Consider the following 19,705-nt stretch of genomic DNA (forward strand, 5'->3'; position numbering starts at 1 on the left):
CAGGCCCCAGTGAAAAAGTTTTTCAGGCCCCCCAGCAAGGGCAGACCGGCTAAACAGGGCCGACGAAGCTGGGCCCTGGGCCCCCTTCCGGACCATCAGGCCCCACTAATTTGTACCATTTCCCCCCCCTCCCATCCACCCTGAGCAGAGGTCCCCCTCTGCATGTGAGAACTGGTGGGGTGGAGGGATAATCTGTTAGCAAGACAAGGATGGTTCAGTGGACTTTTCCTTTCTCCCACCCCACTATTTTTTCATCCTTTGCTAATCTGCCAGGTATAAATAACACTAAGCAGCATACCCAGGGAAACCCACACCAGGGAGCAGGGAGGAAAGCTCTCCTGGGTCCCTCGGAGCTCACTTTTGCATGATCTTCCCATATCACCTCTACTGCTGCCTGTGTTTGCAGGTCAGGGAATGGGGCAATAACCTGAAAACCATGTGCTTCTTCCAAGGGCCAGTTCTGGGGAGAGAGAAATCCCAGGCTGTGGTCCAGCCTTTGGACAGCAGACACAGCTCTGCCAAGAACCCAGTCAGCGAGGGACACCCCCTGCTTCGCGCTCTCCTTTACTGCAGGATCAGACTTTCCCTGCAGGCTGACCTGAGGTCAAGCATTAATTTAGATTAAAAATCCAATCATAATGAATTAAAACCAAATGGCAGGACAGCACAAGCTGCTGCTCGAGGTTTCTCCCTGCTCCAGCGCTGGGGTACTACTGAAGACTTAACTGTTCTTTCCAAGTTCCTCCCTGTCTTACTTACAGTGTTCTCATGTCTCCTCCAGAGATCAGCTTCCCTTTCAGTCCATCATTCCTTTAGCTTTCCAAAGCCCCTGGACTCCCTCCTAGTGGACACAACCCGTTTCAATGGGAAGAATCATGTTTAGCCAGCATGAAGATTTGTTCTGCTACAACTGGGGAAACAGTCGATCTCTAGCCAGGATGGCCTGGCAAAGAAAGGGGTGGAATCCTCTCCCCAGGGAACAGGGAGGAAGCACCACTGCTTGGGAGAGGTAAAACCAGCCTGGAAAAGGTAAGATAAGGCACAATCTGCTATAGGGAGGGAGATGGCCACTCCTGCTCCATCGCCTCAGTGCCCAAGCATGAAACTCTCATTGAGTTCGGTGGGAGCAGGAGCAGGCCCCTGATCTCCAATTGCTCCATTCTTTGTGTGGTCTCTGATAACTTCGCACGTGTAACACCTGCTCTGGATTTCACTGGGGCAGCTCACGTGAGTCTGGACTGCAGGACGGAGCCTTGTCTGGGCAAAGCTGGCCTGTATGATGATGAGTTCTTCATTGCGAGGAGAGCTGTGACTGGGAGAGATAGTCACTGAGGGGCCAGGAATCTCGGGCATTACTAGGAGTCGCAGGCTTTAAGGCCCAGATCCTCAGAGTTATTTAGGTGCCTAAATACCTTTGAGGATCTGAGCCTATGAGAAAAACCTGCTCCTGGCTGTGGTGGGAAAGCAAAGCAGAGCTGCACTTTGACTGAAAATAACCTCCCTTCCCCTGCATGGGGCTCGGCCTAGAGAAGACGTCGGAGCTCAGCAGCAGTGAGAGTCTAGTGAGAGTCTGAGCCTGATGGTACTGGGAGCTGAAGATGCTCAGCGCCATGCCAGACTAGGTGCCAGGAGAACACTGGCAATGAGATTACAGGTGGAGCATGTAGTAGTTGTGCCTGCAGTGAGGTTTTGCTCTGTGGCCTTGCAGGCCAGAAAGAGAATGAGAATCTGTAAATCTGAGTCGTTACCAGTCCTGGAAACTACATGGCTACTGGAGTGACACACATGTGCTAGCATGTGTCTCTGCAAGACATCTTAATACAGAGTCTGACCTAACTTACGTCAGCATGAATCTGGAGTGACTCCATTGGCTTCAGAGGCGTTCCTCCAGACTTACATTGGCGTGAGATCAGTATTCAGCCTGGTCTTGTGCTTAAGGCAGTGGGCTGGGGCTGAGGATATCTGTGTTCAGTTCTTGGCTCTGTCACAGACTTCTCATGTGGCCTTTGGTGAATCACTTTCTCTCTCCACATCTGAGCGCCTTATCTGTAAAATAGGGATCATAATCCATCCTTCATCTGTCTTGTCTGTTCTGATTTTCAATTCTTTGGAGCAGAGACTGTAAATACTTTTGCACAGTGCCTAGCACGATGGGGCCGTGATCTTGGTTGGGGCCTCTAAGTGATACTTGAATACAATTAATTAATTAGCTTACAGCAAGCTTAGAATTGGCTAAGAAGCCTCCCAAACTTGACCTATTAAACACAAGTAATTACTCTGGCTTTTCCAGGAACAGAAAGAGGGTTTGTTGTTTTTTTTTTTTCATTTTGAAATGGCCTTTCTGAGCTTTGCACAGGAACTGCAGACGTGTACGTAATGTATCTATGTCAAAATTATGTAACGGCTGCACTAATATAAACCTTGCACAGCTGGAAGGGCACTTACAAGCTCTTCATGTCTTTTGCAATTGCATAACTGCACACAAAGAAAGTTAGTCTTAAAAAAAGGGCTCTGGATTAAAGTCATATTAAATAAACAGTAAAAAGACATGAAATCTGTTGCCTAAATGGTCTTCCTTAAAAAGGCACAGCTGGCAAAAAACAGCTGAATGTCAGATTTAACTACACTGGATCTAATTATAACCGTACCTTTGCTGTAATATGCCCTTCCCTATCTTGCTTACTCTGATCTGAAAGGATTCAAACAAGAAACAGTTCGCCCTGTCCTGTAGTACATGAAGCAATGTCTGCTGCATTACCCTGGCCACATGGAATGCATTGAGTAGTGGTGCATTCCAAACAGGAGGCTGTGTTTCCAACTTGTGTTTTCCTGGAACAGATTCCTGATTTTCATCTAGTTCTCATAAGTTTCTCGATAAGGAAACCAAGTATATTTACAAAGAAAATCAAAACAAGACCAAATGTTAAATAATCCAACAAAATCACTTTTGTTGGGGAAATGACTGTCAAAATAAGTTACTTGATCTGAACCAAACTGCCTAGGAAAACTGAATCGAACTCCATTTTCCAGAACTGGGTTTCTTTGCTCCATGTTTCATTTGTCTGGGTGAGCCAATGACATTAGCTGTAACCAGTTGTATTAACGTGCAATGAGTGTGTTACTAATTTGTGAATCTTGAATTGCCAAAGAAAAATGGCACTTTCAAATTGGTGTGAATTAATGCAAGGTGGATGTGAAGGGTAGGAATATGGGCTTGCAGCCTTTCTTTGTCCAGCCTTCAATGGGAACAAATGATAGGATATAGTGCTAACCCTACAGGGTTCTGTTTTACTCTGCAACGTACTGATCTTGCACCAGGGAAGTCTGTGGAAGTTACTTACACAGATCATATCTCAGAATCAGGCTTTGGTTTATAGTCATTTTTGTAGCTGGGCTTCATTCACTAGGATAATATTCTTAATGCTTTGGTTGCCAAGACTACAAACCAGTGTATAAACCCTCCTCCCACTCCCATTTACTCAGAAAGAAAAACAAAAAGGAAAAAGAAATTCGCTGATTTCTAGAAGATTTTGAAAAGCATCCTCCAAATAAAACTTACATTTGGAGGCAATTTTGAGCCAACACCTCTTGGGCTGCACACTCTACTCATGCAAAACACCTTCCACTCAAATCACTGGCAATTCTAGGTGCACAAAGACTGCCAGCTGATATTCTTTTGCTGACTAGTGATCTACCAGTGCAAGTTGTTTAATTTTTATTAAATGTTCCAATGCACCCTACCTTAATTCAAAAAAATTTGCAAACACCATTTTACATGGAAATTCAATACTAACACGTCAGTAATTTACAGTCACAGGAGGCAGGTTCTGAATCTGGTTACAACTGACACCATCAACTATTCATTGGACCAGCAAGGGAAGAAAAGGGATTTTCAACACTGTGTTTTATTGTAAGTTTGCAAATCTCTTTGGTGTTACTGAGCTGAGCTGCCAGCCAGTTATTTTAAAAATTATTTATTTACAAAAAATGCCTCATCTAATTGTAAATTGCCGCTTCATTCTGCCTCTCGTTCATTTCCACCATCTGCTGTTCCACTAGCTACAGGTCAGCATGGAGGGTTACCTTGAAGCTAGTGGGTTCCGGGACGGAGTGTTACCTTGAAGCTAGGCCGTGGCAGAACAAGAATACGTTGGTCTGACAATCCTAACATCCTCAACACCCCCATGTGGATATGCCTTTTTATTCTGGAACTCCATGGGACATCTAGCCATTCCACCTGGAAGTCTCCTCTTCCGCCATCTTTGCTGTTTACCCAGCCTTTTACAGTAAGATTCTTAGGCAACATTTTTTAACGCAGGTATCACAGCATGGAAGCATCATTAGCCCTTCAAATGGAATATTGATTTGGCTTCATAAGCATGTATGGGGCCAGGTGATTAGCTGGTGTAAACTGACCTAGCTCTGTTGATTCCAATGGAGTTCTGGTGATTTACACCAGTTGAAGATTTAGCCCATTATCTGGGCCTGGGACTCCAGGGCAATTCTATTGATTTCATTGGAGTTACTCCTAATTACACTGACATAGTAGAAAGGAGAAACAAAGCCTTTCAGTTCAACTTCAGCTCGACAAGCTCCATTTCAAACAGAAAATTCATTGGGCCAAATTCTCCTCTCCCTGGAGTAGGTCAGGCATAACTCCAGTGTGAGATCAGAATCAGCCTCAGTGGACCAAATTTGCTTCTCAGTTTAAAGGGAGGAAAGGTTTTGTACATAAATTATAAAAACTCTACTGGTTCTCTTCTCATACTGGTGTAAATCAGAGGTTACTCCACTGGAATCAATGGAATTACACTGGCGTGAAACTGGTTTAAGAGAGAGGAGAATCAGGCCAAGTGTCTTCGTTAGGGTTGCGCCTGTGTAACTGATAGGAGGATTTTACCCATGGCAACAAAGCCTGCCCTCGGTCACAGATGGGTCTCGGTGAAACAGGAGGTGGAATTTCATCCCTTGTTGTTTTCTATCAGATGTCAAAGAAACAAGCAGTTTGGCACTCCTACTGCAGATCGATAAAAAGAGTAGCAGGAAAAGCCAGGCTTATTGCTAGAGAAGAATGCACTTTGCTGATGTGTTTTGCTCAATAATTGCTATGAGCTCTTCACTAAATTATTTCAAGTGAAACGAGAATGTCTGACCAGGGACATGGTCAAAGCAGCTCTGCAGAAAAAGGGAGCAAATATAATAGCTTCACTGAATCTGTGCTAGGGGCTAAGGTACCGAACAGAAAACGTATCTCAAAGTTCTTTTCCCTTGACAGAGAGACTTTCTTTCCAGGAAAACATCACTAAGCATTGTACAGTGTGCTCACCGTTCTAGTGGGTTACGTAGGTTCTCCAGGCCCCCTTTTCCTACTTAACAAAGAGATGTGTTTCATAAACGGATCTTCGTAAGTACAAACCAACACCTCATCTCCTGGACTCAACAGTCATTCACTGCTGGAGTTACTGGATGTCATTACATTGGTTTTAACAGAGTTACACCCACTTACACCAGTGGTGAATTTGGTCTATAGTGTTGAATATGTGACATTAATAATTATATCCATGGCAACAGACTGTGCTGTCGTAAACACGGGGCTTTGTGTATTAACTAGGGTGGAGTGTATTATAACGACATTGTTTATTGCTTGACAAAGCTCATGTAGAAATAAGCATTGGGGTAAAATTTCTGATCCAAAATTGGTTTCAATAGGCCAAGTTTTTCCTGCATTTGATCAAAATACGAGCCACAAAATGTGGTAAAAGTAGCAGTTATGTTTCCTTCATGAGGAGGAATATGGTTCATGGGTTATTTTTAACAGAACTGTGACTCACTGCTAATATATCATGACTCACTGTGCATTTCAATCATTTGACCGTTTTACTAATGTTTCAGTTTCCCTGTGTACCCAAAAGGGGAGCATTCGATTCAGGGGAAGTGAGCCTCTCTCATTTTTCAAATGTTTCACTGTAGTAGTGTAGTGGTTAAAAAATAGAAGTGGCTAAACTAAATGTTCCTATGGTCCAGGCTGGGCAGTGGTATGGTAGGCCCTAAGGGTGTGCCGCATCATTACAAGATCAGTTAGTTTGTATGTATAATAATAATAATAATATGTGAAGACGCACTACAATAGGTATGGGAACTTCACGAATCAAATCTGAACTCGTCGAGGAGACATTTTGTTTCTTCCCAACAAATAACAATGTTTGATTTGGTGACACTTTCTACAGAATATAAGTAAATTACATAGAATTGTTAAAAAACAAATGGAGCCATGATTTGCTTATCACAGGAGAGCTGGTGTGAGTAAATGTTTTATTCCTTAATGAGAAGTAGGTAAACACCATATTCCCTGAATAAGAAGTGGGTAAACTCCATTTACCCACATTTACCCTTGACTTTACTATTGTTTCACTGGCAAAATCATCGGCTGAACATTTTCAGACTGTGCATTTAGGGGTTAATCCTGGCCCTGCCACCATGGCATAAAGGTGGGGCGTGATTCTGGGAGCAGGCACATGGGGCAATGCCATCCCACAGTGTCATGCAGAGTTCAGCTCCCAGGGGACTCCTGGCGTGGCAGTACGCAGGAGATAAGAGGGGGCCAGGTCTGGGTGAGCTGCTTTGCAGATTGGCCAGTGTCCAACCTTTATGAAATAGGTGCATAAGGAAGCATGGAGGCTACTCCATGTTGTGAGTCCTCAACAAGTTAGCAATCTGAAGTAGGGGAGGGCAGAATTTCCTCCTTCTGCAGTCCTCCCTCCATGCAGTTGCCCAGTTGCCAGGCCTGGCTACTCGGGCAGAGGATGTACCGGTTAGCCATGTGTGAGCAATCATTTACATCCCTGAAAGTGAGTGTGAAGCACTAATGAGTCAGAGCAGTAGTATCCTACCCTTGGTAAGGGTTGGGGGCCTGTGTTACCCAGGAGGTCAAACTAGATACACCGGTGGGTCCTTCTGGCAGTAGGCTCTACGACTGCACACCTGCTCTGCACTCACTTTGCTCAAGGGACCTTGTAGGGGAGAATCAGCTGTGTTTGATTCTAAGCTGGAGGCATTTTCTGACAGAACTTTTCACAAGAGAAAACAGGACAGAAGAAGCAGGGAGAAAACTTAATTCAAAGTGAGAATTGGAATCTGAACAACTTAAAATACAAATGTACAATTCTAGTGAGATCAGAGACTTCCTTTAGGTATTTAGGAATGTGGATTTCTGAAAATTACTTTAAAGCAATCACTGTTAGGGCAGTGGCACTTACCTGAAGTATCTGGAGGGGAAGACATTTCTGAATTAATATCTGTATTTGTAAAAACTCATATATATTTTTACCCACTTCTCTGGACACTGTGGTACTCATGCTACCCAACAAGCTGTCATTACCACCTATACCGAATGATCCTTCCACTGTAATTTTACTATTTGCCTCAGCGTTAGACAGGGAAAGAATCATACAATAAGCAAGGGATTATTGTATATACACTATTGATTGTGGGATCCATATTTTTCCTGATCTTTCCAAGGCCACTTTGGCTAGAGAAGGACATTAATAACACTTAGGACTGAGTTTATTGCATTAGGTTATTCTGTGTCCCTTTTCTAGCCTACAAATCTAGGCTGTCCGAGGACAATAAAAATATTTATCTTTTGATTAGAATGACTGCAAGGAATTTCTTGTCTCTCAAAAGAGCAATAAAGAGGCTGTTTGTGAGGTCTTAAAAGTGTCTGTGAATTAGATTTAAAATTGTATAGTGCAGTGTTTAAGTTCGATAGATAACATGCTTACTCTTTTTGATCCCTTGTACTGTTGACTTCAGTGTTTTTACATCCCTTATGTTTAAAATGTGATTAATCATTAAGAAGGTTGGGTTTAATTTTCCCTCTCTTCCTTTGGTATCTTTCTTCACCAAGATGTTTAATGGCCTGTAATATTACTGTACTTTGTGTTAGTCTTTTTATTATAACTTCTGAAATCATAAATATTTGTGAAGCTTTGTAACTCAGTTCTATGAAACTTTAAACAAAGCTTATTCTGTTATTTTCCTGCATACGCACTATTCAATACTTACCTGTAAAAAAGGGCGACACCTGCATTGAGTAATGTTTGCAGTCCAGTATTTTGTAGAAAAACTGACTTTTTATAAATTAGTTCTTAGATCACAGAAATACAGGGGGGGAATGTAATTTTCTCCCTGTGTCATTTTAATCAGGAACTATTTGTTTTAAATGCACACATTTGCTCTAATGTGATAAGGAATACATAATATTGGAGAAAAATATACTCAGTGTGTTCTGATCTAACGCCCATTGGCTGAAGTCAATAAAGTCACTTACTGACCTCAGTGGGCTTTGGATCAAGTCATAAGTCAGGAATCAGCCTTCTGCTGGAAGGCATCTCACATCCATTACACTCAGTAGTTAAAATGATTTTTTAATATAGCTGCATGCTAACTGATCATGGAGCAAATGTTGTAACAATAACGAAAAGTTCATATCCTCAGGTCAGTGTTATAACGCTGTCTGGGAGTGTCTGAAAATATTTGCTTTTTGCAGCGATTTCCATTAAATAGCAAATCCGCATTACCTATTAAATCCTTATCCTTCGTTGCGGTATTGACGACAATAGTATTTATAGCAGTCTGGGGCTGTATATTCATATTGCTAAGGAAGTTGCACCTATTTCTAGGAATTCTGATAAACCCAAATTGAAACACACAGGGTGCCGCAGCAGGGGACGGCTGAAACAGTGCACTCTTCTGCTGCACCTTTACTTCTTAAACCAGCCATTATTTTATTTAACATACTTTAAAATCAACAGAACTGGAAGAACTCTCATCTCAGTGAGATCAATGCACGTTTGGCCTTAGGTTATAGTTGATTCCATCTTCTCTGTAGCTTAAAGATACCTCGGGTCTTGTAAATCTAAGTGTGAATTCCCAGCCCACCTGTTGCACTGAATCCTCAGAGCTGTCCTGCCATAAAGAGATTGGGCAAGTTCCAGTCACCTCCAGAACACATGAGGGGAATGTCCCCTAAGTGGAAAGCTGCATTAGGACCCTGGGAACAGAGCTGTGCAGAAGAGGCTGGTTTAGTGTTAGGTGAAATGCACTGAGAGTTTCTGTGTGCGGCTCTGGGTGTATGTGGACAGGTTTATCTAAGTTTGTGTTTCCCTCTGTCCATTGCTGGGCACAATTCTGCATGCATCACTGTGTGTGTGTACAAATATCTGCTCTGTGTTTGCAGCATGAACAGGGCCGGTGCAAGGATGTTTCGCGCCCTAGGCGAAACTTCCACCTTGCGCCACCCTCCGCGCCCCTACCCTGAGGCGCCCCCCCCAGCAGCTCCCTCCCTCCATCGTGAGGTGCCCCCCCCGTGGCAGTTACCCTCCTCAGCCCTGAGGCATCCCCCCCTGCCCCAGCTCACCCCTGCTCTGCACATGAGTACCCCACTGCTGCTTCACTTCTCCCACCTCCCAGGCTTGCAGCGCCAGCTGGGATGGGGAGTTCCCCTGCGTGCCACCCCGCCCCTCTTGCTTGCTGCAGGTGGCCCTCCCTGCACTCCCCTGCCCCAGCTCCCTCTGCCTAAATGCCGGCGGCGAACGGGGTGGCCGAAGATCCGGCCGCCGCGGTTGCTGCCAAAGAAAATGCCACCCCCCCAAATGCCAGCACCCTAGGCAACCACCTAAGTTGCCTAAATGGTTGCACGGGCCCTGAGCATGAATAGCTGTGTGTGCCCATGCGTTTCGGTTTGTGGCTCTGGGTGTAGCTACCTGTAGGTGTGGACAGGTGTATGCGAGTGTGTGTTTCCCTCTGTCCATTGCTCTGTACACTTCTGTGTGCATCACTCTGTGTGTGCATACAACTATCTGCTGTGTGTTTGCAGCATGCATAGCTGTGTGTGCCCATGCGTTTCGGTGTGTGGCTCTGGGTGTAGCTACCTGTGGGTGTGGACAGGTGTATCCGAGTGTGTGTTTCCCTCTGTCCATTGCTCTGTACACTTCTGTGTGCATCACTGTGTGTGTGCGTACAAAGATCTGCTGTGTGTTTGCAGCATGCATAGCTGTGTGTGCCCACGCCTTTCGGTGTGTGGCTCCGGGTGTAGCTACCTGTGGGTGTGGACAGGTGTATCCGAGTGTGTGTTTCCCTCTGTCCATTGCTCTGTACACTTCTGTGTGCATCACTGTGTGTGTGTACAAAGATCTGCTGTGTGTTTGCAGCATGCATAGCTGTGTGTGCCCATGCCTTTCGGTGTGTGGCTCCGGGTGTAGCTACCTGTGGGTGTGCACAGGTGTATCCGAGTGTGTGTGTGTCTGCACTGCTGTGGCACAGCTGGCGGGGGCGGGTGGCTCTGCGGCACAATGCGGTGCCCGTCCGAGGGGACAGCGGCGCGGGTCTGTGCGGGTGGCACACGCGGCCCTGCCCGGCACGTTCCCTTTAAATGCGGCCGGCGGGCGCTGTCAGGGCCCCGGGCGCTGCCTGGCTTCCTGCAGGAGGGAGCCGGCCGGGCGGAGGCGGCGGAGGGGGCCCCTGCTAATTACATAAGCAAAACGTAAATAATTCGCGGGAAAAAGTGAAAAAGATGGCGCCCCGCCTCAGCCGCCTGCAGCGCTGCTAGCCGGGGAGCGGCCGGGGGCGGCATGGGGGGCACCCCGCGCCCCGGGCTCTGAGCCGCCCGCGGGCAGCGCTCTCCGCCCGGCGCTGAGCCCCGAGGACTTGGCGGAGCGGTAAGGGGGGCCCGGGGCGGGGGGGCGCGGACCCCGGCCATGGCTCGCGCAAAGTTTGCAAGGTGACCGCGGGTGGGTGCGTGGGGGGCTGCAGCGACCCCCGCCGCCGGCTCGGGGGGGGTGTCTGCGCTTGGAGATCCGGGCGAGAAGGAGCCCCCCCCCCGACTGCTTGTATTTTGTAGGTTTAGCTGGATTTTTGTTGGGGGGGGTCCTTTGGCGGATCCTGACATGCCCCCCCGCCGGGCCTCGCCAGGGGCTGAACCTGCTTCCTCCGGGGTGGGGGGTGTTGATTAATTAACAGTCCCACCCCCTCGCCCCAGAGCGATTGTTAGTTCAGGCACGTTGGCAGCTCGGCGGCTGCTGGCCGCAGCAGGAAAGTTAGCGAGAGAGGAGATCGCCGGACCCTCCCCAGCGGCGCTGCCTTATTCCACGGGAGCTTTGGCCCCGCGTGTCTGGGACTTCGTATGTGCCGCATCCGCCCCTGCCCCGTCTGGGGACCCGTTTGCCGCTTGACTCCGGCTGGCCGGGACCGTGTGTTCCCCCCCCCGCCCCCCCAAAAAATGGATTTAATTTTGAATGTTTTTGAATCAACCAATCACAGCTCTGTGGGCGACCGGCTCCTAGGTAAGTCATGCAGCAGGGAGTTTCGTTGCACAGTGAGAACGGTGGGGAGGTCCTGGCTGGTGGAGAAAGGGAAAGTGGGGAGGGTGTGAGTGTAGCTGGGTGTGCCCCCCTCCCCCCAATTCACAGGGCTGCCCCCTTCTCTCCCAGCGCTGGGACATGTGGCGCTCACCCCCACTTAATGCTTTTTCCCACCCATCGAGGGAGGGCTGGGGGGCAAGCCGTGCCCATGAATGAACCTGCCCTTGCTGCAGGCAGGGGAGGCTGGGGTGCTGGCGATCTGCCAGCGTCACTTCCCAAAGCACGTCAGAGCCGTGAGGGATAGGAGTTATCCGGACCTGGCTCGTGTCACCGCACGGGCTGCTCCCTAGCCTGGGCTTTGGGCACACACCCCGTGTGTGCACGTCTGAGTCCCATCTGAGCACTGGCAGAGGCTGCCCTTTGCAGGGCTGAGTAATTAGTCTAGGAAGCTTTGCCTTGGAGAGGCCACAAGGTCCTTCCCGAAAAGGGGATTAATGTCTCTGGAATGTAGGAGAGTCTCTGACGTTCCTCGGGCTGGCAGCGATTTTTCATCTTCAAATATTCACTTCCTGGCGCGAGCGGCAGAGGCACTGCTTTTATTTCTGCTGGGGATGGGGGCCCAAATGCAAACACTCCTTTTGAACTTCAGTGACAGGAGAGACCGGGTGTTCCTGGGCTGGCTGCTCTTCCTGTCTTAGTTATATTCTCTTTGAGATGCAGAGAAAATGAATATGATTCCACCCATTATTCTGGAAAACAAGGGGAGTATTTTCAGTTTGGGACTGACTGCCTTGGTCTTGCCTGGAAAGGCGCCTTGCTCTCTAGCAAATATTTAACAAGCTGGGAATGTGCCATTTCCCAGGAGTAGCCCAGCTTTGCTTGGATAGGGCCAAATCCAGGGGGGAATCTAAACTGGTGTTTGTTGCTTCCTCTTCTAGCCCACTTGGTGTGCAAGTCATACCCATTTAGACTCACCTGTGATTCCGCAGAAAGCCTTGCATTGCGTGGGCGTATCAGGCTATGCCAGGGGCCTGTGTGAGAAAAGATCATCCTGACGATTACACTGAATTAGGGGTTCCAGTCCCTGTTCTGGCAAAATTCCCACTGATGTCAAAGGGATCCTGTCCTGAGTGAAGGCTGCCTTTGATTGTTAGCTGGTAATAATAGCTAAGACTGGATTCTCATCCTCTCCCCTTTGAGTAGCATCTTACTTCACAAATGGCCCAGTGAGACTAGAGCAGGGAGAACCAGTACGGATACATGACTTCAACCTCTGCCCTGAAACTGGACATTTATGCGTGAGGGATGGGGAAAGGAGTTTCTTTTTTTTCCCATTCAAATGTTATTTTTTGCATGTTTTCTGCACTTCCGGGTTCTGTCTCAGAGCACAGACACCAACAGCGAGTGAGGCTGCTCTCTAGGAATTTCCAGCCTGGCTCTGTGGACTCAAGAGGTTAAGATAGTTGGGAAGAGAAACCTTCAAAATGAAGCTTGCCCGCTACTCGTGGATGGGAGTTTCCGAAAGCCCTGACCTCCCCTGCTTTAGCCTGTCTGTCTCTGTAACTCTAGTACCTGCCGTCTGTCTCAGAATAATAGCACAAATAGTACTTGTTTTACTAAACTGAAGGCCAAATTCCCACTGAAGTCAGTGGGTGTCTCCCAGTGACTTAAGGGGAAACTGAAACAGGTCTTAATGTCATAGTCTGGTTTAATATGAAAACCGATCAGAGGGTGACTTGCATTTTTCAGTGGCATGTAGCAGCTCGCTGATGTGGTTGCCCAGAGATCTTTGCTGGGTTTGCTTTGCTTGGCTACATTTGGACAGGCTTGCCTGAACTTTAGCTGAGGGACTCACTAACCACTAAAATTTGTCTCATTGAAGCTGTAAATCTTATTGGTAGTTTGCAGGGTGTATTCATGGTTGCGTGCAAAGTCCCCAGGGTAAAATACATTGAGTTGTTTATATTTTAAATCAATTCCAAGGCATAAACTAAGGCAGGAGTATGTTTTGCAATTAAAGGGACAGTATCAAGATAAAAATCGTACGTCACTCAATGATGTTGTCTTAGCTGTGTTTACTAATGATATCGATGGTGATTAAAACTAAAAGTATTTTAAAAATCAAATTTACTTGATGCCATTTGTTTACTTTTTGCTCTTCACTTCTCTAGGGGAGTGAAACTCAGCTGGTCAGTATCACTTTCTGTTTATAGTCAGTTTAATTTTCATGCTGGCGCTCTGGTCCGGTGCTGCTGGATTTGGGGGTTTATTAAGAAGTGCAGAGAAATGTTTGAATTAAAATTCACAGAAATAAAAAGTAAATTCTGTCAACCCTTCAAACGCGTGCCTTTTGGCCGAAGTATTTCAGACCTGACGGAGCCCTCTGAAATGAGCGGTACCAGAAGAACTCTTCACTTTGTTCATTATGATCTTAGCTGTCTATCCTTTCCCTTGGTTTTGTTAACTGAAGGCTAATATAACTTACGTTTTCTCAACTATAGACTGAGCCCTCTGGTTCTAAGGGCAGACGTCTCTACAGCTGGAGCTAAAAGAGTGGCTATTAGCCAAGGCTGACACAACCTCTGTTTGTGGCCCAAGGTTCATCAACCTCTGTTTGTGGCCCTGACACTGCTATAGGGGAACAGAACGCCCCACTGAGTGGGTTACACTAGCAATAATCCTGTGATATGCATAAGGTCTGCAACATCAGCCCCCTTATAGAGATAAAACTCCCAGTAAAGTGGGTGAGAGGTTCGCCTGATTAAGGATGGTGAGACTGGTGCCAATGGCTCCCAGGACTGGAGAGTTTGCATGATCAGAACTAGCTTTTCCCTATGTTGTGATGGAAAAGTCACTGAGTGTGTATTTTATTGGCAGTGTCTGCTGAGGCTCATGGAGAACGGCGCACACAACCCAATCATCCGAGATGTCTATGCAGCTGCCAGCCACCTGCAACAAGCAGCAGTCAACTCTTCTGCGAATGGGAGTGGCTGCAGAGATCTGATGGTCAAACTGACTGAGGGGCAGTATGTGCTCTGCAGGTGGACTGATGGACTCTATTACATTGGAAAGATCAAGAGGGTAAAGTAGGCGTTCAAAGCTCTATGCAGTCTGACACGGTTCCCTGTTACTTACTTATATACCAGAGATGTGCATGAATCAGAACCTAGATCCAAGATTTGTTGGGCGGGGGCGGCCCTGGAATCTGAACCTGGATCCTGATCTGAACCTCCCAGCAGATCCTAATCTCAATATCTCAATAATGGGAGTTACCCAAACCCTGCCTTCAAGTACCTTCAAACTTTGGGTGTTTTGAAATCTGGATTCAGGTCCCAGTTTAAAAAGAGAGAGATGCGTTCGCCCAAAGAGCTAAACAGAACCCCCTGTTCTCTGATAACACTGGACCTGTGCAAACCTTCCTGGGCTCATTTCCTAAGGGCTTCCCAGGCTAAGCCTTGCAGTTTGCTTCACAGGGTACTGACCCCTGCAAATCTGTTTGGAGGTTTGCCAGACTCCAAGAGCAGTTCCTCCTCCACGTGCTCAAGTCCCCAGTCCTATCTCCTTCTCTCCAGGCCCCCCAGACCAGCTTCTTTCACATACGTTGGGCATGGGCGGCAGGTATAATAGTCATGGAGAGGCGTTGTCTCCCCTGGCGTGGCTGTCCCTGCCGCCCGACACCTGGGCCCTGGTGCTGCCCCCCTCTGGCCTCTTCCCCTACCTACTCTGACCTGCTCCCACGGCTTGCTGCTGCTGCCTGGGGTAAGGGGGGGGCAGTGAGGAGACGAGCGAAGGGGATCCCTGAGTAACTTTACGCAGTGAAGAATCAGAGGGGTAGCAGTGTTAGTCTGTGTCCACAAAAACAACGAGGAGTCCGGTAGCACCTTAGAGACTAACAGGTTTATTTGGGCATAAGCTTTTGGGGGTAAAAAACCCGCTTCTTCAGATGCATGGAATGAAAATTACAGATGCAGGCATTATTATACAGGCAGTATAATGCCTGTATCTGTAACTTTCACTCCATGAATCTGTATATTTTTGTTGGAAGTTGGCCTTTTATCAAATTACCTGAAACAAAAAATCCCAGCAACGTATTTCATGTGCAATTTTATGGCAACATTTGTACTTTTTATTTCCCACAAGTTCTAGTCTTGACTCTGCCGCCAACTTCCTGTGTAATGTTGGAAGACACATAATCTCTCCATGCCTCAGTTTACTTACCTGTAAAATGGGGAAGACCTTAACACACGGCCAACTTTTGTAAAGTAATTTGAGAGCCCTCCATGGAAGATGCTGGCTAAGTGTTAACAGGAAGAATAGGCTTGTGAAAGCTATCCAGGGTCAGTGGGACACATCCAGTGATTGTGCTGAGATGCTAAACAGCCGGACTAGTGGGGTTAAGACCAATTCTGCAAGTGGGTGCAGATTTGGGGACTCATTCTTAGGCTGCTGGTTTCCATCCAGCCCATGTCAGTGGTGACCAGAAATAATTTCATTTGATGGCTGGTGAAATGAGTTGAGCTTCAGTCCAGTTTCTAGAGGGTAAGCAGATTGTCATGTTAGTGGGCTCCTCCGCAGAGATGCCAAGGGCTGGATGAGTGTGGGAAGAAATACTCTCTCATCTCTCGATGGTGCTGCACAGCAGGAGTGGGCACTGGTGCTGCCTGTGCAACTGATAGGTGGCAACACAGCCAGCTTTGGTTTTCAGGGCTATTAGTCTAGCATCCCTCACCAAAACAAAATGCAACTGGATGTTCCTTTAAAATCCACATGCTGCAGCGAGTTCCCGTGGCAGAGCTGTCAGAATGTTGTGAGTTTTAAAAACGCACTTAAATTGAAGGGGGTAAAATTGCACCTGACGTCTCTCTTGTTTGCACAGGTAAGTGGCTCCAAACAGAGCTGTCTTGTGACCTTTGAAGATAACTCCAAGTACTGGGTCCTTTGGAAGGATATTCAGCATGGTGAGTGATGCTTTGGTCTCTTCTCCTGCCCTGGGGTTTTTTAAACAGGCAGGGACAAATCTCACCAGGGGCTCAGCAGCGTCTGCTCCTAAGGTTGGCCTGAAGCCCCCCCCCCCCCCGACTTCCCTTTTTCTCTTGTCTTGCTGGAGTGGCTATAGCTGCGTGAGATCTGGACACTGTTTATTCAAAGGTAGCTCTGGGGCATCTTCTTCCATTGCTCCCAGCTGACTCCTTTGCTGCCCTACACTGGCTCTTCATTTGGCAGGAGCTGGGATCTTTACCCTGTGGGTCACCGAGCCTGGGTACCAAGTTAGATAGTAGGTTTTGGTATAACATACGTGTGATGCAGCCTGACTCCGCCTCCCCTGCCCAGACTCATCTAGTGAACGCCCCATGGAAACCTACTGCCCAGGCACCGGTCCCCCTCTTGCAGCACCCCATTCCCTGTCCGTAGGATTTCTGCCCCACTCTGCGCTGCGTGAGGACGGGGTCAGTGCAAATGCCACTAAAGTCATTCTGTTCACGCGCTGATATTTCTGATGTGCCATGTGCCAGGTCTGGATAAAGGCTCCAAATGTACCTTGCTGGGATCTGTGGGATGTATTTGCATCAGTGCACGTAAAAAAAAAACAAAAAAAAAAAAACAAAACAAGGCATTTTAACCCTTTCAGTGCTGCCCAGAAAATGATCTGTTTGTCTGAGTGGACATTCCTTTAACCTCTTGGAGCCATTTGTTTGACTGGTGATCTGGAAAATATTAGGAGGAGGAAGAACTGTTTGGATGTTCTGGCTAGACTAATGGTGGTTCACTGGGTTGTGTTTGTCTCTGGCTGGTGCTTGCGTCATGCCCAGTGGCAGGACTCTTATCTCTGGCTTATGTCCTGTCTGTGTGATCATTTAGCTCCATTTGTTTGGAGCTGTGAATTTTGCCGATGTGCCTGGGTTTTTCCCAAGGGGGATATTCCTCGTCCTAATGGTCGAGGCCGGGTCAGGAGTCCCGACAGAGGCCACCAATGCATTTTCCCAAGGGCTGGGTATGCTCTTTAGTGAGGCACGTCTCCTACTGCTCTCGGGGGGTTGTGTGTCTGGTACCTGGAGAACCCTTAGCCACTGGTGGCCCAAGGAGTGAGAGACTGGAACTAGGAAACAGGCCTAGGTCTCGTGTATGGCAATGCAGAGTTCAGCAGGTAGCCACTCTCCCAGTCCCATCAGACTGGCCTCATGCTGCTGTGTCACCTGGATGATGAAGCTGAATAGTTCTAGTCTAGAAAAAGCAGATGCCTCAGCTCGTGCCTTTTGTTCACCTAGGGCGACATTTCCCCCCTGCCCTGTGCTGAAGACCAACCCTTTCATAGCAGCAGTAGAAATCTGAAAAGGATCCAGTGTATTATTTGGGGAGGGTTAAATAATAGGATAATTATTCTGGGATAAGTAGCGGCATTTATAAAGCGCTGCTCATCCCACAGAATGCCATTTACATTTTTCTTTTTAAACAAAACATGCAGGAATAGCTTAATCTTCACTGAAACGGGGATGTGCCTCTGGCAATCCTTACACCTCAGTTTTAGGACAGGGAGTGAAGGAGGATACGTGCCCTGCTGGGACTATGGCCACTCGTTTGCTCTGGAGCAGTTCCTGCCCTCTGTGTGCAAGTGATGGGATTTGCCCTCAGGGGATTGTGTGCTCATGAGGGGTGGGCTGTGAATGTGCGTATGAGTAAAGGTTGAGATGAGCTTCCACTGAAATCAAGCCTCTAGTTGGTTTTCGCTCAGTATGGTAAGCACTTGGCCATCCATTTGGATGAAGGATGGAACAGGGATCCTAGTTCTGTGCACCTGTTCATAGCAATAAGAAACAGAGGGAAAGAAATGTGGCCTAGCAGCATTATCTTGAAATAGGAGGACTTTGAAACTTCCCTGAGACAAGAGCAAGTCTTTAAACCTTCCACTTTATTTCTGATCCAAAGACAAAGGGGGAAATCGTGACTCTATTTTAGTGAACGGGAATTGCACTCGGAATATATAAATGCTGCTAGAGCTTGCGTCTCTTCTCACACCGGTACAATTCCATTGCTCCAATGGATGTACTTTGGATTTGCCCTGGTGCGAGTGAGATGAGAGTCCGCCCCATAGAGCCAATTTATGGGCTGCCTTGGTACAGAAGTCTTGATTTTTGCTACAGGCCAAAAAAACCCTATAAATTATCCTGCTCTTGGACGTATCTTCACAAGCACATGTCATGGGAATGATGTGGTTTTTTTCACCCCAGCTTTCTGGCTCAGCTCTATGCACACTTCAGTGTTTTGCCAAGTCTGGCGAGTGAAGGGGCCAAGACAAAATCTGCTGGTTCTGATCCAACAGGTCAGTTCTTAGCTGGAGTTTCTGCAGATGCCGGCAAGCCTCGCTTTGTTACGGATGTCCCTCCCAGACAGACCTGGGAACATATGTTAGCTGAAAAGCAAATATCATCCTTCTTGGGGGAAACTATTCTCCTCTATGAACCAAAGTGGGTCTGAACAGAAGCATGTGCAGGTGTCCAAGGGGATTCTGGGTTGGGTTCTGGGTTAGGCTCTAGCCTGCATACGTGTCTGCACGTAGGGGTATTACTGCTGGTGAGCCCGTGATTGAGCCAGGAGAAGAACTTAGGAGCTGCCCAGGTTCTTTCCTTTAGCCATATAATGTGGAGCATATGTGTTTGAGGGTAGAAATAGAATTTTGCCAGCGGACTGTCTCCCCCCCTCCCTCCCCTGGTATTTCCATCATGCATCTCTGAACCTGCTGCTCCCTTGCTCTCTTTTTAGCTGGTGTCCCCGGAGAAGAGCCGAAGTGTAACATCTGCCTGGGAAAGACATCAGGGCCCCTGAACGAAATCCTCATCTGTGGAAAATGTGGTCTAGGTAAGAACGAGTGCTGCTCCAGGTGGAGTGTGATGCCCCCTGGATGGTGGAACTGCTTCAGATTCCAGTGCTCTTCTCAAAGTGGAGAGGGGCCCAGCATGCCTGGTTCCCCCTCCTGCAGGCTCTGTGCTGCGAGGGAGCATGGCTCCCTTGCTTCAACATTTCTGGCTGACCCTGGCAGTGACGGTGGCTTTCGTTTTTCTGTGTTTTCTGGCCCTGAAGGGCCACAATGTCGTTGTTCGGGAGGGAAGGAGAAAATGAACTTTTCTCGCAGAGTAGCAGATCAAGATGGAGGGGCAGGGGATCCGCTTGTCCCTTTTTACACTAAGCGGATACTTAGAGTTTATTAATACGGGGTACCTGATGAGCAGAGCCAGCTCTTTCCCCAGTATGGTGCCATGTGTCCCTCTGACATACAGTGAAAACGGGTGGTAGTCGCTGAAAGCCAGGTGCCCAGCTTGGCCACTCTCAGGCAGAATCCCCGTTGGCTT

General features: G+C 47.6%; 1 protein-coding gene across 2 annotated transcripts in view; it reads left to right on the plus strand.

The window, feature by feature from the left end:
• Window positions 1-10,643: 10,643 nt before the first annotated feature.
• The window catches only part of PHF19 (PHD finger protein 19), a 28,496-nt gene continuing 19,434 nt past the window's right edge, over window positions 10,644-19,705 (plus strand). Inside the window, exons 1-4 of one of the 2 annotated variants that reach the window (XM_050926693.1) lie at window positions 10,644-10,718; window positions 14,238-14,441; window positions 16,237-16,318; window positions 19,119-19,214. In XM_050926693.1, coding sequence (XP_050782650.1) covers window positions 14,253-14,441; window positions 16,237-16,318; window positions 19,119-19,214 — 367 coding nt within the window. In that variant the 5' untranslated portion in view covers window positions 10,644-10,718; window positions 14,238-14,252. The remainder of the gene's footprint in view (window positions 10,719-14,237; window positions 14,442-16,236; window positions 16,319-19,118; window positions 19,215-19,705) is intronic. The other variant, XM_050926694.1, reaches the window with a different exon arrangement.

This window comes from Gopherus flavomarginatus, chromosome 17 (assembly GCF_025201925.1).
Source record: "Gopherus flavomarginatus isolate rGopFla2 chromosome 17, rGopFla2.mat.asm, whole genome shotgun sequence".
NCBI classification, from domain to species: Eukaryota; Metazoa; Chordata; order Testudines; family Testudinidae; genus Gopherus; species Gopherus flavomarginatus.